Source organism: Neomonachus schauinslandi, chromosome 5, assembly GCF_002201575.2.
Source record: "Neomonachus schauinslandi chromosome 5, ASM220157v2, whole genome shotgun sequence".
Lineage (NCBI taxonomy): Eukaryota > Metazoa > Chordata > Mammalia > Carnivora > Phocidae > Neomonachus > Neomonachus schauinslandi.
Window position 1 is genome coordinate 23,111,440 of NC_058407.1, and position 24,514 is coordinate 23,135,953.

Here is a 24,514-nt window from a genome sequence, read left to right on the forward strand (position 1 = left end):
CAAATTACACATATAAATTTATTGGCTAGGCGGTTTCAGTTGTAAAAAAAAAAAAAATCAATTTTTACCTGAGCAAAGACCTTAAATTATCATGTAGTGTTCTTAGAGCTGCCATTTTTAAAAAGCTCTGGATGAATAAAATCACAATTAGTTAACTATTAATTTATTTATTCATCATCTATTGAGCACTTTGGTTTTTTTGTTTTTAAGATTTTATTTATTTTTTGGGGGGAGGGGCAGAAGCAGAGGGAGAGAGAGAATCTCAAGTAGACTCCACACCGAGTGAGGAGTCCAACGCAGGGCAGGGCTCAATTCCACAACTCCAAGTCATGACCTGAGCTGAAATCAAGAGTCGGACGCTTAAGTGACTGAGCCACCCAGGCGCCCAAGCACTTTGGGTTTGAAACCCTTTGGTAAGCCACAGATATTTCCCTGACACACCCCCAGATGATTATAGCACTTGTTTGCAGCTGACATCCATTCTGGCTCGTCAGGGGCCATGCCGTGTAACTGCTAGAAGTTTGAAGACAGATTCCTTTACACATTCAAACGTTGCTTTGGAGATTGGGCTTCATTTCTAAGATATGTAGATGCTTTTGCCCTGACTCCACAAATCTTATTTTGTAAATGAACCAAAGAGCCACAATTAAAAAAAAAAAAAATCTAGAAAGGTAAGGAGACTCTCATAGCCCTAGTGCAAAATAAGGAAACATTCCTACATATCTAGAAAAGAAATTGTAGATGTAATAAGCTTCTGTTTAGTGTATGTGAAGGATACTAGGTGCTCAGAAAACTCTAGGTGGTTTAGGTTTTGTCCCTAGTTCAAGTTAGATCCCATTATGGACTGTATGTTGTATCTGCTCAACATTTGTATGTTGAGGGCTTGACCCCCAGTGGATAGTATTGGGAGGTGGGCCTTTGGGAGGTGATTAGGTTTAGATAAGGTCATGAGGATGGAGCCCCTGTGATGGGATTAGTGCCCTTATTAAGAAAAGGAAGCGATCCCAGGGATTCCTCTCTCCATCAAGTGAGAATGTGGCCATCTACAAGCCAGGAAGAGGGCCCTCTTCAAGAACTGAGTCTGCTGTCACCTTGATCTTGGACTTTCAGCCTCCAGAATGCTGAGAATTAAATACCTGCTGTTTAAGCCCCCCAATCTATGGTATTTTGTTATAGCAGCCCGAGCTGACTGGGACAGATCCCTAAATTTTACATCTCTGGAGCTTCTTAGTTTAGGCTGGTATCCTGTCTACTGCAGTAGAATTTCACTGCAGTACTTACTTTCAGTTGAGTACACATTAGTGAAACCTTCTTGTGTGCACTGTGCTAGTAACTTGTCTAGACTAAGTCACAGACCCTATCTTGGCAGAAAAAACTGGTACATAAGCATAGTGAAGATGAGTGACAATACTAAGATCTATGGTTTTATTAAGGGTTGAAATGAGAAAAAAATCATGGAAATCCCACCTATATTTTCTGCAAAACTGTCATAGGGAGGACTGTGTCTTAGGTTGAGCAGTATCAATGGAATGGGGATATAAATATTTCTTTAATTTTTTATTGGTATCTAGAAAAACTGCCATAATTTCTAAAATATGTCTTTTTTTTAAAAAAAAAAAACAAACACCACATGAATTACATAATTTACTCACATTTCTCATTATTTTGGGTGCCAGGAAGCCCAGAGATAAGAATTCTAAGCTCAATTTCAGAAAAGCAGGTAGGAACCTGAGTCTAAATCTTTATCTGCACCAACTGTAAGACCTGCCATCCCTGGAACTGCCCTTTGTCTCAGTTCAGGCCGCTATCACAGAATATCATCATGGAATGGGTAGCTTAAATAACAGATATTTATTTCTCACAGTTTTGGAGGCTAGAAGTCTAAGATCGAGGTTCCAGCAAGATTGGGTTCTTGGTGAAGATCCCCTCCATGGTTGATTGATGGATGCTTTCTTGCTGTATACTCACATGGTAGAGAGAGAAAAAGCACATGCTAGTCTCTTTCTCCTCTTATGAGGGCACTAATCCCATTCTGGGGCTCATCTCAGGACTTCATCTAAAACTGATTACCCCTCTAAGGCTCCACCTTTGAATACTATCCCATTGGGGGTTAGGCTTTCAATATATTTAGATGGTGGGTGTGGGGAAACCAACATCTAATTTGTAACAACCTTCCCCATCCAGAAAGAGATTCAGAAATTTAGGGACATAGGTGAGATTTAAAAAATCACTGTCAGTGGTGTTGCCTCTCCAGGTCCTTCCCTGGGTCTCAAGAAATTGCCTTGATCTCTTACCAGGCTGCAGTCTCCTTCTCTTCTTTCCTTCTACCAATCTGTCCGTATCTGCCCGGGAGTGTTCAAGCATTCTGTAGCACACTTTCAAACTCAATCTCATCAGAGCCCCACAGTAGTTTTACAATTAATAGTTGCCTCTAGTGGGCCTCATGCTGCACATCTGGCTGAACAACTCAAAACAACTTGGCCTTAAATCCTTGGTGCAGATCTCTTTGCACAAAGATTCCCATATGTATCAGGTATGAACCCTGGTCCACTATTTAGGTGGGCAAGAAATAGAACTTTTATTTTCCTCTATCCCGACTTATTTTAGTGCCCCTAATATCCCCAGGGTTGTAGAAACTCAATATTAGTCAATATATTATCACCTTCTAGGTTCTGGGATGGGAGGCTTCACGTAACATCAGAGCATTGAGGGAATATTTGACCTCTCATTTTATCTGTGCCTAGAAGATTCTACTGACATGTGTGTTGTCCTGTGGGGACATGGCTACATACATTTGCTGCTGCAATGCACTTTGTTTCTGTCCATTTAGCTCTTTCAGGCTGGTTGCTCTGTTACCTAGGACCTTGTTTTGGCCAAAATAATCATTTTTCTGCTTCTGGGCCATGTTAGATCGGAGAATCCCTGGAGGCTGTTCATGGCCCTGTCTGCCTATAATTGCTCTGCAACCTTTTGCTCCCTTTAGAAAGATTGGCAAGAAAGGAGGCTGTTGGTAACATCTCCCAAGATCTAATAAGTTGGTTCAGCAAGCCTTTCTTCCTTCAGAAAGTTTCCCCACCAGCCCCCCCCAACCCAACCCCTACCTCTTCTCTTCGACTCCAACTTGTTTACTTGGTTTTCATTTTCCAACAAAACTGTGCCGGCATACACCGTTTATTTGTTGATCGATTTTCAGTAGTTTTCCCCTTATCTCAGGCCAGGAAAAGTTATTTTCCTTTAAAAAGTTTGCTAACGTGGCTAAGTAGTCCATTAAACAAATTCATTAATGACATGATCATGATTTGAGCAGTTAGGCCGATTTTCAAATGGGATCCTAATTCTAAAACTCTTTATAAGATTTGGAAATATTAATATGATTTTTTTTGCAAGAATTAAAAAAATAAAAATGGTTTGCATCTACGCTTCTGGAATTTTATTATAATTTTGTTTACTGGAACTGCTTAATCTTATTTGTTTTATTAGATCATTTTTTACCGCTCTATGAGATTCCAATAAACTCTTTAATAAACATCAAAACTTGAGAGCTCATCAGTCCCTGTTATTTCTCCGCAAACAACTTGTTAACCCCGTCCTGCCATCACTTTTGTGCCAAACAGATCAACTAGACATTAGTTGATGATTTCTTTTTTTTCTTTATGTAGGTAATATACATTATTTGAAGAAACCAATTGTAATGCAATTCAACACAGTACCGCTGATCAAATTACTCCTTCCGAAGACAGCAGCTGGGAATATTTACTATGGAAATATCTGTATTTAGAATGATTTCTAAAATCAAATTGCTGTAAACATAACCAAAAATTATGAAGACTGTCTCCATAAAGAACACCTCTTGAGGTGGGAAAAGACAGTTTTCCAAATAAGAGATTCTTAGCCCTTTCTTAAGGCTAAACTATACTTTAATTGTGTGGGTGCAATATTTTGTGGTCATAAACAATACTTACCAAATGCATTACCGGTCAAGTTAGGCATAATTTTGCCAGCCTCAAACATTTATAAGTTCAGCTTGGGAATCTGCTCTAAGGCACCCCAGTTTATTACAACAGTTTCATTTGAGTTAGAAAAAGAATGTGGGACTTCAGAACAAATATAAAGGAAAATTGGACAACTTTGATTACTTTCTCTCCTCTCTTCCTTATATCAAATGATCACCGTGTCCTACAATTTTACCTTTCGACTATAGTTTTCCTCTCTCCATTGCCATAGTTGAGCCCACTGTCATCTCTTGCCTAGGTAACAGCAATGTAGCCTCCCAGCTAGTCACCCTTCTTCAGGTTCATCCCTCACAAAAGCTGAATGTATCCTGTTCTAGAAGGATGACTCCAGAATTCAACTCTGCCCATCTCATTCTCTTCCTTAGAACCCTTAAGGGCTCCCCAATGTCTTTGATGTCAAGTCTGAGTTCCATAGCATATACTTCAAAGCCTTCAAAAGGGTGTTCCAGGTGATCATTCTTGGGTCATATCTGTGATCCAGACTTTATGCTCTTGCAATAGTTCATCATCCATGCCAAGCTGTTTCTCCTTTCCAGCTTTGTCTTGACACATAAAAAGCATTCACTTAATATATGTTGCATGGTTGGAGCCCCCAAACAGAGGAGAGCTAACAGTCTATGACCCCTAAACCCAAGCAGTGGCATGGTATAGTGGGCAGAGCATTGGGCTCTGCTGCTTGGTTATACCCAGTATCTGTACTTCCTGCAGCCATATATCCCATCTCTACTTCTTATAGCCATATGATTTTTTCACCTTGGGCAAGTATCCTAGCTTTTTCATTGGTTAAAATGGGCATGAAATTTAGCTATCTGGCACATAGTAAAAACTTGGGAGATGGTAGTTTTCTTTCTTTTTAAAAAATTCCATCAAATTCTAGAGTTTAAGAGAGCAGCCAACTCTGCTGATAAGTGCCTCAAATCAGTTACAGCTGGTTACTTTTCTGGTCCCACCCCACATACATGTATTAACAACAGAACACAGAAACATAAATCTTGAAACTCATTCTGTGGAGGATGAAATATTACATTTTTACTGCCCAGGAGTTACATGTTGGTTGGAATTTTCCTACCGGATTTCTCCTAGAAATGACACAATGGGGAAAGGGACACTGGGCATTACTTTTTGAAGGATGGGAGTTAAAAGGAAAAAACCAGAAGGTCCAGAGTGTGGGGTGCCTCTGCAGGAGACTGATGAGCATGAATGAGAAAGTACTCAAAGTGTGTGTGGTAGCATTCATATATCTGACCTACTTTACCGATTTGCCTAGGGCCAGCTTTTTTCAGAAAGATTCAGAACGGATGACTAACTTTGTGTCAGTGGTTCAAAATTGGAAAATCAGGAGTTCCTGGTCAACATCCTTAACCTAGAGCCAGGCCTCCTGATGAGAAATTGAAGAGGAAGAGAAGCAGATGGGAGAATCAAGAGCAGATGCAAGTTATTTAAAAGTAATACAATAATTCAGCAGAAATGGAGTGGAAATTCAACAACTTATTGGGTATGACATTTGGATAAATTAAACTGAACAGACATCTAGGAAATAGCAGATAGGAAAAGCAAAATGAAGGCAAAAACTGGCAGGCAAGAAAAGGAAAAGGACTAAATGAAAACAGAGAGTTTCAGGCCAAGGGGAAGTCACTCACATTTGCTGTATATTACATTCAGATTTTCATTTTTTACCTTTTTTTTTTTTTAAAAGAATTTATTTATTTATTTGACAGAGAGAGACACAGCGAGAGAGGGAACACAAGCAGGGGGAGTGGGAGAGGGAGAAGCAGGCTTCCTGCTGAGCAGGGAGCCTGATGTGGGACTCGATCCCAGGACCCCGGGATCATGAGCTGAGCCGAAGGCAGACGCTTAACGACTGAGCCACCCAGCACCCCAGATTGTCATTTTTTAAATGAAAAAATTAATTATACATATTTACAAGTAACCTGGCATTTAGTGCCAGGTAGAAAATTGCCTGTTTCACTGATTTTCCTCCTTTTTCTTTCTTCATGGCACACATACACACACATGCACACAAACACACACAGTCACATCCACACATGCACAGACACCCACACACATACACACAACTTCATCACTTTTTCTCTTAATGTTTTTGGGAGATGAAACTTTTCTGATTTAGTTTAGTTTGCTGCGAAGCCAATAAAGACTTTATAAAATATACTTGTTCCCATTCAGTAGAAATTCATTCTCTTAATTGTTTATTTTTGATCTGTAGATGCTCTGAGGGTTATGGGATAGTTGAGGTAGAATTATAGATAGAATAGAGACAGAAAGAGAAAGATAAATCAAACCAGGATGAGCTCCAAGCAAAGAGGGCAAGTAAATAGCTCGATCTGAAACATGAAAATGCCTATTAAATAGAGATAGGAACAGCTATTTGTCAAAATTTTTAATATTGATTGTTTGTTGATCTTTCTGCCTGAGAGTCATACTGTGGCCATTCTTACTGATTTATCAAATAGATACCTTGCTTTGGAGATCTTTAAGGAGGGTGGGCTTGCTTCATCTAAATCAACATTAACAAACTTCAAGCAGAATTCTGAATTTTACTTACTGGTGAGTTGGTTTCAAGATAAAGATGGAGTTAATTTGTCAAGTTTGGCCTCCTACAAGGAGATAATCTCACTTATGCCTTCAAAGTAAATTTGACCCAGTCTATTGGACATTGAACCAAGATTCTAATTAAAGGAACCTGTTTTCTTGGCATTTCTATGTTCTGCATGTCACATTTTTATATAGGTGCCTGTATAGGTGTAAATGTTCTATTTTTCATTTTCAAAGATATTATATCTTGGAGACCAAAAAGACAATCAGGACTTTGTCCAGTCTTTTTCCTTTTCCTCCTCTTCGCACCTGTCTAACACTTCCACTCAGCATGGCTGCAGTCCTTTCTCTTTTTATTTCCTCACTGTTGGTTCAGGCTTCAGCATAGAATCCTAAAAATAAAGTCTAAGATGACAATAAGAGCTCCCAGGGAAATAAAACAAAAGGGAGAAAACATGAAAAGGACTTGAAAATAAAAGGATACAAAAGCACAGTGCGTGAAGGATGAGGTTGTTGAAAAGATTATGGAATTAAGGAAAATGTGATAATGTAATCTTAAAAAAAGTGAAATGTTTAAAATGAAAAGTCATAGGGAGTGGGAGGTACAGGCTTCCAGATAGGGAATGAATAAGTCACAGGGATGAAAGGTACAGCATGGGGAATATAGTCAATGGTATTGTAATAGTGTTGTATGGTAGATGGTATCTACGCTTGTGGATAAACACATAAGACTTGTTGAATCACCATGTGATACACCAGAAACTCTGAAAAAAAAAAAAAAGCCATAGGTAAGTGGATTAAAAAGTTAAAAAAATGAAACTAAAACAAAGTTTTTTTCAGAAAGTTTCGTTACCGAAAGGGAGAATTTTCAGGCAAATCCTATTACATTTCACTATAATTATATAACCAGGTTTATTACTAAACACAGGACACTGTAAAAATAAACAATAGAAGAGACAAGTTACATTTCCCCTTTTTATAATTTTTATCTCTTATTTCTTTCAGTTACCTAATTTCATCTTCATAATCTGTGAATTTGGAACTGGCCACAAGCTCAACATTGGTGGATTTCATAATATTAACGGATACCAACCATTTAGAGCAGTAAGTCTGCTGTCTGTCCCAGAGAACAAAGCTGTCTGTCCTGAGCAATGTAAAGGGTTACCCATGAAAGTGTTTTTACAACAGCCATGTGGGCTCTGAAAAGTGAACAGATTTTACATCAGTTGTTTGACTTGGGCAGGTTTTTAATATATAAATTAGAGATAATGACATTTTCTCTACTTACCTTGAATGAGCTACACTGTGCATATGATAGAATATGTGATTAACTATAATGAACCAGACATAAAAATTGGATGGTGTTTGGTTCTAAGATGATAATATTAGGACTACTTGAAATGTTAAAATTTATCTGTCATTGGACCCCCCCCCCCAAGTTAGGAGAACATGTGTATGGTTCAAAATACAATATATACAAAAGGATAATTAGTGAAATGCTCATCAGCTAATTTCCCCTTTATGATTGGTTTATTCAGTCATTTGGCGCATATTTATTGACTGTAAGGAATCCATATCACACCACAATTAGAAATAATATTGATTGTTTATATTGGACAATGTTCCTCAACCGTTACTCAGAAACTCTTTGGGTACTGTCATCATTTGAACATTAAAATAAAGAAAGCAAAACCCACAAAGTAAGAAAATGTATGCTCAGCTTTTTTGTAAAAAAGGAAAGCAAGAATCTTCCGCATTCCTGCTATCTGAGGGGAGTGTTTGACAAGTTGATTTGTCTTTGATTTTGTGTAAATGCTTCCGTGGCCACATCTTTCCTGTTCTCCAAAGCAGTGGTCATTTCTGAGGCTGGCAGCTGGACCATCTACACATTTCCACTGTATTTGGATAGACTTGCCTTTTATTTTGAGGATATAGGGCAAAAAAGATGGAGAAGCTCTTCCCTGGGACCTGAACTGTGTTAAGCATATGAACAGATGCTTAGGGTTACAATTGATACTTGCTGTGCTGAGTGTCAGGTCCTGTGTGACAAAGGGGCTTTCATGCTCTTTAAGAAATCCATTGTGTGGATGTGATAAATAGAGATTTCTCAAGCAGTCAAAAGGGACCCCTTTTGTTCATGCTAAAGATTTCATACTGTAGTGCATATCTCTGAGCATATGGCCCTTTCTTTATACTGTCTGCTGGATCAATTCTTTAGAGATCCAGTTGTTGTATCAAAGGGTATAGGCATTTTAATTTTTGATAGAGATTGCCGAATTCCTCTCCTTAGTGATCATGGCAATTTACGATGTCATCAGAAATGTAAGAAAATGGCTGTTCCCTCACATCCTTGTTAACAGAGTATTTTACCGAACATTACTGATCTTTGCCGATCTGTTAGGTAAAAAATATATCTACTTGTAGTTAGTATTTACATTCCTTTTATTATGGGTAAGATAAACAGCTTTTGATATATTTACATTACTATCCATATTTTCTGTCTAGTAAACTATCTCATATCTTTTGTCCATTTTTCTTTTGGGTTATTCATCTTTTTCTTATTGATTTGTTGATGCTTTTCGTATGTTAGGAAAATTATCTTTTGTTCTGTTATGAGTTGTAAAAGTTTTTCCCAGGTTGTTTTTTACTTTTCTTTTTGCACTATTCCATACAAAGATTTTTAAGTATTCTTATGTAGTCAAGCTTATTAATCATTTATTTGTGACCCTTGGGATTTTAAAAATCATACTTTAAAAACACCTTCCCTGCTTGAAGATAATAAAAACTAAGAAATAAAATACCTCTCATCTTCTCTTCTATTTCTTTTAAGGTTTTATTTTCCACCTTTATTTATGTCTTTATTTCTGTCTGTCTTTCTGTATGTATTTATTTATTGAAGAGAGAGAGAGGGAGAGAGAGAGAGCACAAACAGGGAGGAGGGGCAGAGGGAGAAGGAGAGAGAGTGAATCTCAGCACTACCACCCTGAGATCATGATCTGAGCCAAAATGAATTAATTTTTTGGAGCATGACTTTATTGCATTCTCTTAGTTACAAACACTATTCTGTCAACTATTCTCAGTTGATTTTCTTGGGTTTCTAGGCAATCATCTTATTTGCAAATCATGATAATTTTACTCTTTCTTTTATAATTTTTATCTCTTATTTCTTTCAGTTATCTAATTTTATTGTTGGAGGAACCACTGAGAGGACATGACTGCCAGTTGACTTAGAGCTGGACCCAGACAGTCAGAGACTCCTCACCCCCTCCCCTGCAGGCACTAGAAGCTCCCCCAAAGACACGGCCTTGAGATAGTAATGTGTTGAGACCATCTAGATGGTATACGTGATTGAACCTAGGTAAGGCCTCTATAGAAACTTTTAAGATTTGGTGGACAGGTGCAGGGATCTACCCGTCTTATGGCCCCCCCAAGACAAGCCTTATATATAACTTCCCTTCCTTATTACACCTGCCACCTTCCAGTCTGGAGTGGTCTGCTTCTTTCTTTGGTCTCTCCTTGCCCTTGGGGCCAGTTTCCAATTTCATCCAGGGAACTCCTGAGGTTTTGAACCAACATTCATTGACTAACCAGGTGCTCCAGGATAATATGAAATACAAGTGGTACAAGTGAATTTGTTGCCGACTTTAATGGGGATCTTCTAGTATTTCTCCATTAATTGTGATATCAACTTTTGGGTTAAAGTATATACTTATATATTTACCATATTAATGAAGCATCTATTCATGTTCCATCATATTTTTCTTTTAAAAATAGGAATAGGTATTACATTTTATCAAATGACTTTTTAGCACCCATAGAGATGATAATATGCTTCTTCTTTAATCCTCTTAACTAAACGGAATTTTAAAAATAGACGTCCTTTTTTCATTTCATTTAATTTAATTAATTTATTTTTAAAATTTTATTATGTTATGTTAGTCACCATACAATACATCATTGGTTTTTGATGTGGTGATCCACGATCCATTGTTTTAAAAATAGACTTCCTAATATTTAATCCTAGCAGTCCTTGCAATTCCAGAGTAAACTCCACTTGATTGTGGTATTTTATTCCTTCATTATGCTTCTGAATTCTGTTTCCCGATGTGTCATAGCATTCTTCCTTCAATATTTATAGGAAGGGTTGGTTTTTTGTTTGAAATGTAAAAAAAAAATTATGTTATAAATTTTATGCCAGCTTTTTCAACCTCTCTCTTTTTTTTTTTTAAGATTTTATTTATTTATTTGAGAGAGAGAGAGAATGAGAGACAGAGAGCATGAGAGGGAGGAGGGTCAGAGGGAGAAGCAGACCCCCCGCTGAGCAGGGAGCCCGATGCGGAACTCGATCCCGGGACTCCAGGATCATGACCTGAGCCGAAGGCAGTCGCTTAACCAACTGAGCCACCCAGGCGCCCTCAACCTCTCTATCTTTTTATGTGCACCATTGCATTTTCAGTGATGTGGTCTGGTATTTGGGGGACTATATGTGTTCAATTCCTGATTTGCCTAGAATGAATCAATCAGCCAAGAATTTTATTTATTTATTTGACAGAGACACAGCAAGAGAGGGAACACAAGCAGGGGGAGTGGGAGAGGGAGAAGCAGGCTTCCCACCGAGCAGGGAGCCCGATATGGGGCTCCATCCCAGGACGCTGGGATCATGACCTAAGCCGAAGGCAGACGCTTAACGACTGAGCCACCCAGGCACCGCTTCACATACATTTTTAATCTTCTAAAAATCTAATGTCATATCTCAGTATAGCCATACTCACCCCATCCATACCAGCCAAAGTAGACTCTAGAGTGACAAATCACTCCCTCTAGGGTCCTGTTCAAATGACACCTTCTTCATGAAGACTTCCTAGTCCCTCCAACTCAGAGACAAGCTCTTTCTTTAAGGATAACTAAGTTTTTCTTTATAATTGTCTTCTGACCCTTCCCAGTTTTCTGACGTACATTATTCAACAGATTCATTAGACATTTGTAGGCATTATGCAAAATGCTTTCATGATATTATATTGTTTAATCCCTATCACAGTCCTTTGATTTAAATACCATACAAATAAAACAATGTGAACGTGGAGAGTCAATAATTCTTTTTTAGGTTACAGAGCTGGTAGGCTGCAAAGTAGGAATTCAGCTCAAGTCTGTGATTTGAAACCACATACTCCTTCCAGCAAATCATGTTGATAAAGCAGCAGATCATCTTTACAATTATGTTGTATGTTTCCCTTTCCTCTATGAAATTCTGATTTCCTTCAGGGTCTTGTCTGTGTCTTCATTCTCTTGGAATCCCCTATATCTTCTTGCACATGGGAGGAACGAAACAAAAGCCGATCGAATTGGTGGAGCAGAGTGCATATCTTGAATATGGTTCCAATAAAATTTCAAAATGAATTATGGAGTTTTACTCATGCATTTAATCTCTTTTGTAGTTCATCAATCCATACATTTATAAGTTCTGGCAAAAAGACTCTACAGAAGGATTTCTGGAGTCATGGAATATGGGCTTTGTTTTCATGGTTACTCAGCTGTGGAGCATTCTGGTGGCTGTTCTCTGGAGCTGGGTCACTGGGCAGAATTTTCAGTGTTAATTGGCTGTTGTTTATCTCAATGCTGGAAAACTGTGGAGTTCTGCTTCCCCAACCAGAAGTGATAGCTTCCTCTTTCAATCCTCATAGAACTCTATACCTCTTTTATCACCTCTCACTTTCCACCTGGTATTACAGTGATTTATGTGCATGTCTTATTTCCTTTATTATGTGGTAAGCACCTTAAGTTCTGAGCCGTGTCAGATGCATTACCCATTGGGCTCACATGGTGCCTGGCACATAGTAGGAGCTCAGTACATTTTTAAAAAGTGATTAAAGTAGGTTCTAAATTCAGCAAATCTTGCTCCCCCATCTTATTACTAGCACCATTTCAGCATTTTTTTGCTGTTCCCCACTATTCATGTGGGTAGTATGAGCCAAAATTGCTGAAAAAGGATGTAATTTCCCTTGTTAATATAATTACTACCATATATTATCACAGTACTAAAGTCATAACATTCTCATTTTCAGTGGCCTACACACATCACCAAGATTATCTCTGGAGGAGAAATGTATCATGTTTGTTTTCAGTCACAGAGTGAAATGCTGCCAAGTTTGGTGAATATATATGCTCAGCCTCTTTTGAGTGACAAGTGTATAAATGGGGCCATCTTATGAAAAAAATGTAAACTTCCTCTTTGCATCTGGACAATTTGTTAACTGTTTGGATTACCAATACAAGGCAGGGGGTGGGTGGTGAGCATGCTTTTCTCTGTGGGTCTTTCATAGTTTAGGAAAATAATGAATGAGGAACTGAAGAACCTGGAGAGGGACGAGGGGAGGGAATATTTGACTCCTACATTATGAGGGCAGCAGGCCCTTCTGGGGAGTCTAATGGCCTTGTCAACTGAACTCAGGGTGGACAAGGTCAGGATTTTGAATTGTGAGTGCATGATCAAGCTGTAATAGTCCTCAACAGAACCTAATATGAGTTTATCTTTGCTTTTGGAGAAAGAGACTCTTGTTCTAAGAATCTTGTCTCAGCCCAGAATTTAAAGGGGACTTTACTTGAAGCAAGACTGAGCTGCCAGTCCTTGTCATGCTTGTGGGATGGGTAGAAGTGGGACATCTGTCCTGCATGTTGGGGCTGATGCTGGAAGGTCAGCTATGGGGGTGAAGGCATGGCATCTGATGATTACCTCAGCCTCTAACCACGGCTAGTGAAAGCATGAGGGACAGGGACATGTCCCAGTGGTAATCAAGGCCTCCTGTCAGGGAATCTAGATTGTGGGAAGGTGGTGACTGAGGGCAGAGTCAAACTCAGAGTCCAGGGCCTGAGTATGGCTGGGATTTTTTTAGTCATAAGCCGAGGAGTGGGGGATGGGTTGAGCCTGGGTGGTTCAATTGGTTAAGCAGCTAACTCTTGATTTTTAGCTCAGGTCTTGATCTCAGGGTCCTGGGTTCAAGCCCCATGTTGGGCTCCATGCTGGGTGTGGAGCCTACATAAAAAAGACAAGCCAAGAGAGGGCTCCTATTCAAATCCCAGTGTTGGATCCCATGTCACTTGGGCACTAGAACTTTTAACTGTTTTATTTCTTACCAAGAAACATCCATTTCCTTGCTGTTTCAACTCCAAGGATCCTTGGCCTTTGCCCTTTCTAGAAGTTTTTCATTTGCAGTGGCACTTGGGAAGCTGTAAACAATAAATGTCCAGGCTCTACCCCTGGACATGTATGTATATATTTATATACATACACACACAGTACACATATACAAATATACATATATGCAGGCACACAAACATATATATGTGTGTATATATAGACACACACACACAGACATACATACATTTAGTATATATAAATTACACTCACATACGCATATATGTATGTATGTATATATTCCCAGGAGATTTATTTATTTATTTATTTATTTATTTATTTATTTTATTTTATTTTATTTATTTTTTTAAAAGATTTTATTTATTTATTTGACAGAGACAGCAAGAGAGGGAACACAAGCAGGGGGAGTGGGGCAGGCTTCCCGCTGAGCAGAGAGCCCAATGCGGGACGCTTGGTGAGGGGCACTCGATCCCAGGTCCCTGGGATCATGAGCCCGAGGCAGAGGCTTAACGACTGAGCTACCCAGGCGCCCCTCCCCAGGAGATTTAAATGTACAGGTTGAGAACCATTGACAACTACATGATGTGAAATGAAGGGAGTGGAGGCTTGAGTGACCCCTACAGGCCAACAGTAGCACGACCAGAACAAAGCTGCACCCAGGGGCAGTTTATAGCTTATAGTTACTATTTATGGCATCCTTACTCTGTGCCAAACACTTCCTTCATAAACTTATCTGATTTTCACATGATCTTACATATTTTATTAACTCTATTTCACATGATCTTACATTTTATTAACTTTATTTTTCAACGAAGACACTACGGTCCAAGTTTCCACTGGACCAAATTTGAACTGGACCTTGAACCCAGGGTAGTATGGGACCGTTGCTTCTTAGGTCAGTCTTATAGGGTTATTGTAAGATTTCAGCCTGAATTGTGGGCATTATAGTATTGAGCTTAAGAATTTTGGCTCTGGAGTTGAATTTAAATAAATTAAAATCCCGGCTCTGCAATTTAAAGTTAGGTGATTGGAACCAGTTAGTTAACTTCTCTGACCCTTAGTTTTCACCTGTATGATGGGAATAGAATCATAATAGGGTCTAACTAAGATAATGCTTGTAAAGCTCTTAGAATACTGGCTGGTCCAAGCTAAGCACCCATGTAGCACTGCCTGTTATTATTAGATCTGGTTTAGGATAGAAAATGCAGGTGTTGAGCCCAGAAACCCAGCTATAAGGAAGTGGAAAAGGCATTTGCTGATGTTGATACAGTCTGGTATGAATTTTCTGTACCAGTCTCCATTGGTTAGGAGATGGGGGAAAAAATGAGGAAAACTACAAATAAAGTGAATTAGTGATGCTTTTAGGTGCCTCCTTTTTTCATTTCTTCAGTTCTGAAAATCCTTCCTCATTGCTCCTCCATCTTCAGCCTGATGCTTGGGTCTAATCTCAGGTGGTAATGGATTAAGAAGGTACTCATCCCAGTGTTTGACTTTTTGCTAAGAGACTCAATTAACCTTCAAGACCCAAAGGAATCAATCTTTAATAGTGTAATTTAAGGCCCTGTGAGGGGTATTGGGGATAAAATGTTGGGCAGGGACTGTTCCTCTTATCACCCAAGATGTATTACTGCCATGCCTGCTTGAGGGATTGTCATTAGACAGTCATCCAGAAGGCAGGGGCTGCCCCCAGTTTACTTTAGTATCCTTCAGAGTCTTGTGTACAGCCCTGGGGACACAGTAAGTTCTCAACAGTCTTTTGTTGAACAGAATTTAAAGAATGTATTTAGTTGTCATCTTAATATTGTTTCTGTCTAGGTATTTATGAATGCTTAATAAACTTTTCTTGCAAAATTTTGAAAAATTATTACTAAAGTAACTACATTTTATACCCTGAAAAATTTTAATTTTTTTAACCCTAAATTCATTTGTTCATTCAGCAAATGCATGTTGTCTACCCTATGCCAGCGGCTGGGAGAAGCACTTTGGGTTGAGGACATTCTTTCCACAGTCTCTGGGCTCATTTCCTTCATAGTCTACATGAAGCTGACCCATCTCTCCTTCAGGCACCTTCTTGGCCAAGTGAATGCCTGGTCCTTTGAATATAGCTCTTTGGGACCCCCATTCTTCAGCTCTCCACTCTTTCTCACTCACGCTGTGAGTGCTTTTAAGATGGGTGTTTACATTCTATGTATTCCAAAAAGGCAGTCAATTAAAAAACAAAATAATCCATCACCTCTCAATTAACAGTCAACACTGATGGAGATTTCACCAAATGAATTATGAAGTACATCGCTTACTTTTATTACTTGGGACCTAGTTTTGTCATGACTCTATTGATGAATTTGAAGCTCTGATATTAATATTAACATGTCCCCAGTTACTTAGTTGGCTTCCAAGGGACATTATTTGCAGAGTGTCCCTGCCAATTTTAGTGTGTATTAAGGCTAGTAACATATTAAGAGTTAAGGCAAAAAAAAATTTAGTCAAGGAATCTTCAATGATAGCAGACCTGAGAACCATAATTTTGCATTTCTGACTATTGTCACATGTGGAGTTTTCACCATTGGGTCACATTTACTTTGGTTTATTGTTTCAATTTTGTATCTAGGATGATTTTGACAGTTTTTAAGAAAGCAGTGTCTCTGGGGACCAGCTGTGTGAGCTTTAATATGAAAGAGGGAAGGAATGATTTCATGATAAGGGAACAGAATGAGAATAGTGGAGCCAACTCAGTTGTGGGGAGAAGAAATCAGAAAGGCTGAGGAGAGGACAGTGTAGGGGAAAGTGACAAGCATGAAGTTAGATGCCATTTCTGACCCATCCTTGTATGAACCTCTGTTCCTTTCTGCAGTTTACTTAGTTTTACCCATGGTGACTCTAACTTTGAGTGTATATGACTTGACAAAATTTATGGTCACATATTTTTATATATCCTTGTGCGGGTACATTTTGAAGGTAACTTCCGCTCAAAGATTTATTGAGTGCCTTCAATGTCATGAGCACAGCATATATAAAGATGAGTGAACCCAGTCTCTTGCATTCCAAGAGTTACAAATGAAACAAATCTGTATGTAACCAACCAACTGACCAACCAACCAACAAGACAAGTGCTAAGTTGATGGTTTGGGCAAAAGCTGAGGAGGGTTTAATTCAGTCTATGAGATTAGAAAGGGATGAAGAGTAAAATTTTCCCACTATTGAAGTGGGTGGGCCATCCAGTCAGAGGTGACAGTTTGGGTAAAGACTTTGAAGAGTGACTCAACATGGTTTATTCGGAGAGTGGCCAAGTAGACCGGTGTGGTGGGATTGCTGGGCACTTGGGAAGGAGAGGTGGAAGATAAGGTTAGCCCTAGCTCTTCCTCTTGGCAGAGGGCAGATGAGGGGAACTTCCAGCCTGAGAATGTATATAACTAAAACATTTTAATTATATCCTGACCGTGAGTCAGAACCGTTCCCAGGGTTTTCTGGAGGAGGGTGGGGGGAGAATAGTCTAAGAGCAAGCCTCTGAAGCACACGTGGTCCACAGTGCCCAGCTATGCTGCCCCTCCAGAAGCAGTGTGGACAGCTTGAGCTACACCCTGTCTCACTGGGACTTCCGTGGAATGGACCAGAGGAAAGGGGAAGCATCTGGTGCCCATGGTGACTGGGGCTGCGGACAAGCCCAGGTTGTTAGCTAGTCTAGGTCACATGAACTGGGCCATCCAAAGGTGTCTAGAGGCAAGATGAACCCAGCGAATGAGCTCATAGTTCATTCCAGGTGCGCCAGCCCTGGCTCTAAGGTGGGGATGTTCAATTCCAGACACCCTCGTGAACGAGAAGTAGCTTTCCTAATGGCATCCTTCTTTTGGTCTGGAATGACTCAGAAGTGGATTTGGATGAGCCTTTCCTTTTGGCAGAAAGTCAGTAGTCATCTCTTTTCCCCTTTTTAAAATGTCTGTAGAATAGGAACACTGTTATGGAAATTAGTTAGCAGCTGCTGTACACAAATGTTTAGAAAATTAATATTACTCACATTGTGCTATACGGAAGCAGAATTTTAATGAAGCACCGAAACTACAGGCACATTGACCCCTTCCCCTTATCAGAGAAATCTCAGAATGCACAACTTTCTTTGAGAAAACTCATTTCCACTAGGCTTCTATAGGCCTATTAGTGACAAAAATAGCACATTCACAACCCAAAGGAGCAAATATTTCAGAACATATTGTACTAAAATGTGACAGTGTCAGCTAAACCATTATCTATACTTATTTCTTATTATTAATTCTTAACAATTAGCTGTTCTTTGTTGCATGGTAATGGGATTTGCCATACTATAAAAAATGCTTTGAAGTTGTTAAGTGTCAGACCTTGTTCGTGCCAGTTCTCTTAGAGATGATTGTTATTTGCTCTACAGCCTGCTGGGGATGTGGCCTGCAGTGGGCAGGAATAAGTATGTATGTGTGGGGTAGGGGTGAGAGGGGGGTGTGGTGGGGAAGGGAGGAGATGACAAGGATTCCATACAGAAAAGCCTGTCTTTGCAAAACTCAACCTGGAACCACCTACCAAAGTCGATGCAAATGCCTTCACCTGGTTCTGAGGTTCTGCAATGTTATTTTAGGGGTGTGGGGCCCCTGGGGAAAGGTGCAGAGGGAAATTTGGGTGAAGAAGGTGGAGAGTAGTCAACTTTCAGGTGGCATGAGGGCATGATGGAAACAAACACACAGAACCTCATCAGGGCAGCGGGGGAAATGCTCTGAAGGTAAGAGACCTTTTGGTTTTAACTGAAGGGGAAGCTCAGGAAGGAGGAGAAAAGGCAAGCTTCCAAGGGTAGAGTGTTTGTTATGTGATTTATAACCTCAATCCATGTAAAAAGGTATTCTTTTTTTTTTTTTTTTTTTTAAAGATTTTTTATTTATTTATTTGAGAGAGCGAGAATGAGAGAGAGTACATGAGAGGGGGGAGGGTCAGAGAGAGAAGCAGGCTCCTCGCCGAGCAGGGAGCCCGATGCGGGACTCGATCCCGGGACTCCAGGATAATGACCTGAGCCGAAGGCAGTCGCTTAACCAACTGAGCCACCCAGGCGCCCCTAAAAAGGTATTCTTTGACATCAGGGCACACCGTGATTGCTCCTGCCAAAGAAAAGCATGGTCAACAGTGCAGGGAGGTGCAGGAGGGATGTGACAAAAAGAAAAGCAAGAACAATGGACCAATGCTAGAAATGACATGGAGACAGGGGTGTGCTTACTTTTTGTGGGGATGTTTGCTTTATACAAGTGTGTATGTATTCATTATTTAAATGCATCACTATCCACCTGGGAAGAAAGTGTGTGTGTGCATGTGTGTATGTGTGTGTGTGTGTGCGTGCGTGCACATGTGCATGTGTGCAGAGGTTTGATTCTGTGTGTGGGCATGGGTAGAAAGCTGTAGATCTTTAACCTTACCACCACCACCTGTATTTACTGAGTACTCAGTGGGGACAGGCATCAGGTGTTGATCCTGAATCTGGTGCTGGTCCTAAGGGCCAGTGATGTTTGTCATCTACAGAATAAGACTTTTTAAAGTCCGCAGTGTTGTGCTGGAGCCATCTTGTATTAGCTCACAAGATCTTGCAACCTGATGTCAGTTTGGTAGCTTGAAATCAGTAGGTGGCTTGAAATCGGTGGGAGTATTTATACCACAGGAATTGGCAGATGTTGCAAACCAGGCTTCCTCCTTCTTTCCACCCCCAGCCGCAGAGCTGATTGGTAAACCAGCAGATATTTACCAGCATATCACTGGCTCTCCGCCATTCAGATGAAGAGGAAATAGTGAAGGGAAACAACCCCCTTTAGAGAAGAGCAGAGCTACTTGTCTACTCTTTGTCTGTTCTTCAACATGAATCTGTTGGCCAAGAGCAGCACGTGTTAACAATGGAAAGAATAGGAGCATCGACATTGAACAAACCTGGATTGGAATCTCCACTCAGCCCCATGTTTGTGGTACTGCCTCCAGTGAGCTACCCAACCTCTCTGAGGCTCAGTTTCCTCATCTGTAAAGTGGGGATATAACATTCACCTTGCAAGGGTGTTGTTGGATTTACAAATGATATCTATATAATGACCAGATGTTAAATGTCTGCAACTTCCTTTGACATGCATTAAAAAGATGGCTTGATAGGTGGATAGAAGGATAGATGTGTGAAAAATCAAGGATAGCAAAATGGTAGAATTCAGGTGGTGAGTATATGGGTGTTCACTGTAAAATCTTCCAACTTTTCTGTAATTTTCATGATAAAATGTGGAAACAAAAGAAACCTAGTAAGCAGCACTACAGACAATAATAACAATGGTAAACAATAACGGTAGCAGAGATGACTCATCTTCTGTCATCTTCTCCCTTCCAGACTCTGTTCCAGTAGCCCTGCTGGTTCTGGAACATTCCAGGCCTGGTCTCCTCTGCACCTGTTTCCTCCTGCCTAGGCTAATGCTTTTCCTCCCTGGTTTGCTCTCCACTCTCCTCAGGTCTTTGTCTACATTTTACCCTCTTGTTTGGCCCTTCACTGCCCTCCTATTCTCACTGCACACCTCAGTGGCTGGCATTCCCTGTCACAGTCCTTCTCTTCATGTTCCTCCATACCACTCATCATAATCTGCCTTACAGTACATTTTTATTTTGGGTATTATTTTTCCCCTACAAGAATTAAACACCACGAAGACAGAGGTCTTTGTTTATATCATCACTGCCGAAAACCCAATAGTAGGAACAATGCCTAGAAGATAGTAGGTGCTCAAAAAATATTCACTGAAGAAGGAATTAATAATAATAATAATAAAAATTCACTAGACTTACAGCTAAGGCCCAAATAAAGGCAACTGTCTTGGTTTGGGTTCCCCCAGAAGCAGATCCTGAAATAAGGATTCAAATGCAAGTAGATTACTTGGGAGGTGATCCCACGAAACACTGGTTGTTGAGTGGAGAATTAAGATAGGAAAAGGAAGGCAGCTGATAAATAATGTATTGTCAGGCAAGTCAAGCCTGTGTGCTTGGACAGAAGAGGCTCAGGAGGCCAAAGAAACTTCTCAGGCAAAGGATGTAGATGCTAGCCACTAGAAATCAGGCTGACGGGTAGGAAGTGGTATGGCTCAGAAAGATACGGGCGAGGCACCCACAGGATCTGCTTTGTTACCCACACGATGAAGTCTCCAAATCAGTATTGAGAACTGTGAGGGTAACATTACCATTGCTGATCCTATAAAAATTATAAAAATCAGGGAGGGTTTTTCTCTTTAAAATATTCCGATTTAATTTTACCACCTAGGTCCTAGATAATTTATCAGTTTTTTTTTTTTTTAAATGAGAGCCTGTTTAGTTTATGGAAGAGAAATTATTTCCTCACATATTATACTAAATTTAAGATGGTCTATTCTTTTAGCAATGACCTAACTAAAATTAATCTCACTCATAAAACAGGAGCCTCCAGAACAAAATCGTATTCACAGATCTGAAAGCAAATATGCTGACATTAAAAAATTTCCAAAATACCAAAGAGTCCCACACTGGATTTAACTATCTCATAAAAAAACCTCACGTTTCACTGATTGCTGTTTATGACTAAAGCTAATAAGTTGGGCAAGGGGGAGACATACAGTGCCTCACAGTGAAAATAAACAAACCAATACACCATTCCCAGAAGCAAAATGTGATTTGGAACTTAATCATAAAGTCACAAAGCTTAAAGGAAACTTAAAGACTTATGACCTCATCCATCATTTTACCCAGGGCCACACTTAATTTTTATGTATATAAGTTAAAACACTCCTCAATTTGGTGACATTCATCTAAATAGTTGGTGTTGTAGTAATCCAGAAGTGAGTGGGGCATGAGGTTGAGTGGATAGGTAGCTTTTTAATTGGTTGGGCTGCTTTAGGGCAAAGTGGTTAAGATTTTGGTAGGTGGACAGATCTGCGCTCACTCTTCTCCCCCTCCTCCATTCATTCTGCTGCTTATTAGAATGTGACCTTGGTGAATAATTAACCTTCTGGTTTTCAGTTTGCTTCAGCTACAGAATGGGAATTACAATACCTCACCTCCCCCTCCTGTTCTTCTTGCTTTACCTGGCATTGATAGAAGGGTTAAATGAGTTAGTAGATGTAAAGCACTTAATTTAGTGCTTATAAGGAGATAGTGCTTAGTAAATTATTTATTATTAAATTATTTATTATGTCATTCATGCATTTGTTCAGCAAATATTTATTGAACATCTGCTGTATGCCGGGTACTCCTGCTGAGCAAAACAAAGATCCCTGCCCAATATGGTGTTTACATTCTAGTGGGGGTGGGAGGATGTGGACAATAAGGAACTGGTATAGCAGATAAGTAAATTATGCAGTAGATTAGAACATAATAAGTGCTATGAAGAAAGAAAAAGGATAGCAAGGAAAATGGGATTAGAAATGCCAGGGAGATGACGCTTTGCAAATTTATATATAGTGGTCAAGATGGGCCTTATTAAGAAGGTGGCATTTGAACCAAGATTTGAAGGAGATGAGGGAGTAAGCATGTGTGTATCTAGGGAAGTGTGTTCTAGGCAGAGGGTACAGCCAGTGCAAAGGTCCTGAGGATTCTGCCTGACTGAGGAATAGAGAGAAAGTCAGATTAAAGCAGAGTGAGCAAAGATTGGAGGGAGGCAGATAGAGGCTATGAAGACAGAGAGGTAATGGTTGGGGTGGAAGGAGTCGATCATATAGGGCCTGCATGCCACTGTGAGAACTTCAGCTTTTATGTTGAGTGAAATGGGAAGTCCCTCTAAGGTTTGGACGTCAAGCAGAGACTTGATTTGAATTACACTAGAAAAGATCACTTTGGCTGCTATGTCCGCAGTAGATTTTTCTGGAGAAAATGTGGAAGCAGGAGACCTGTTAGGAGGTGGTTGCAATCATTCAGGTGAGAGGTGGTGGTGGCTTGAATCAGGGCTGGTAGCATGAGAGGTGGTGAGAAGTGGCTGGAATCTGGCCATAGTCTGAAATGAGTCCAAGAAGATTTCCTGACACGTCATATGTGGAGTGTTAACCGTATGGCATGAAGAACTTACCACGTCAGTACGTTTGGCAGCTCATTCTTTTTTAGTGGCTATACCATACCTCGTTGTGCAGGTGTACTAATTTATTTAAGCATTCCTCTTTTAATGGAGATTTAGTTTTTTAGTAGTTTTGTATATGGTTGATCCTACAAACAATACTGTAATGAACAGTCTTTTGTGCCCATGTGTACATACTTTTATAGATTGGGATTCTAGAAGTGGGATTTTGAGTGGAAACGGATGGGTATTTAAAGTCTTTTTTGTTTTTTTTTAAGATTTTACCCATTTGTGAGAGAGAGAATGAGAGACAGAGAGCATGAGAGGGGGGAGGGTCAGAGGGAGAAGCAGACTCCCTGCTGAGCAGGGAGCCCGATGCGGGACTCGATCCCGGGACTCCAGGATCATGACCTGAGCCGAAGGCAGTCGCTTAACCAACTGAGCCACCCAGGCGCCCGGTATTTAAAGTCTTGATGGATTTGGCCAGCTGACACCCCCAACGCTGATACCAATATTCCTCCCCACCAGGAGGGTACGGCAGTGAGCCTGTCTCCCGGCGGACACAATGGATATTATGGTTCTATGAGTTTTTGACTCTACGTAATCTCTGTCATATGGTAAATTATAATAGGACTATTTTAAAAATTACTACTGACAAAGTTGCCTGGTGCATTTGGGTCTTGTTACCAGATATTAAACGTTAGCAAACTTTGGAGACAGTTCTAACATGAAGCATTTAGGTATCATTTCCTTTAGAGAGAAGGCTGATGACATTCTAATGACAAAGCTGTGAAGTGTTACAACATTACTTAAAGGTCACCAGATGTGGGATTAAATTGTCAGTAATCTGTTTTTTATGCCAATGTGAAATTGATAATTCAAGGGAAGCAGGAATCTTTATCAGTTAATGTCACTGTGTTCAATAATTATTGTATTTATTATTTCCCCATCCAAAATTAAAATCCTCATTGGCGAGGAAGCACTTTATGAGTCTGGGGAGCTCTTCTGACATTTAATATAATCTTCCAATAAGTCAGATGGGTAGCTGTTTTGATGAAAGCTGTGGACAAAGTGCTATTAAACCAAATGCAAGGAAGACATTATTTTGTAAATAACTGTGGTGATTAAAGCTTTGTTTCACATCATTAAAAATGTGTTACTTGATCCAGCATTGCCTCTCCCTAACACCGTTCATCAGGAGATGCCTCAGTTTGAAGAAGCAGAGAGAAAGAAAAGACACCCAGTTAAAGGAAGACCTAAATAGAACCAGAGATTTGCTAAACACATCAGAGGAGGCTGAGCTACGTCTGCCTGCAGGTCCTTTAGGGGGTGCGATTGTGCCCTTTACTATCACTGTGCTTCTGGAACTTTCTCACAGATCTGCTGTATGGGCTAAGGATTTATGTAAATGCCGTTTCAGCATCACCTCTGTCTTTGGACTCTGTCTTATTGATCAAGTGAGAAGTTTAAAAACTCAGAGCAGTCTCATTTAGGCAACATTCGACTAGTGCCAAGCCTCCCGTCCCCCGCAGTGTCAGCTTTATTGCTCATACAATTAGAGATGGCTGCCTGGGAGAGGCTCCCCACTGCCGCCACTCTCCCCAGTCACTCTGCTTCCCCTTGCCCAGCACGCTGGCTCCTGGCTCATTTCAACTTTCATTAGCCTCTGAGGCTCCTGGTTGTGAAGGTGCAGCTCACCCAATCTCCACCATTCTGGAGGGCAAAATCAAACATCCCCAGATTTGGGGTCCTGCTCTT

The 24,514-nt window shown here is 40.1% G+C and overlaps 1 protein-coding gene across 1 annotated transcript in view; it reads left to right on the forward strand.

Annotated features, from left to right (window-relative positions):
- The first annotated feature begins 2,443 nt into the window (after positions 1-2,443).
- The window catches only part of LOC110578164 (proliferation-associated protein 2G4-like), a 106,424-nt gene continuing 84,353 nt past the window's right edge, over positions 2,444-24,514 (forward strand). The window contains 4 exon segments of the mRNA XM_044914744.1: positions 2,444-2,533; positions 6,447-6,578; positions 7,572-7,719; positions 8,857-8,967. Coding sequence (XP_044770679.1) covers positions 2,444-2,533; positions 6,447-6,578; positions 7,572-7,719; positions 8,857-8,967 — 481 coding nt within the window.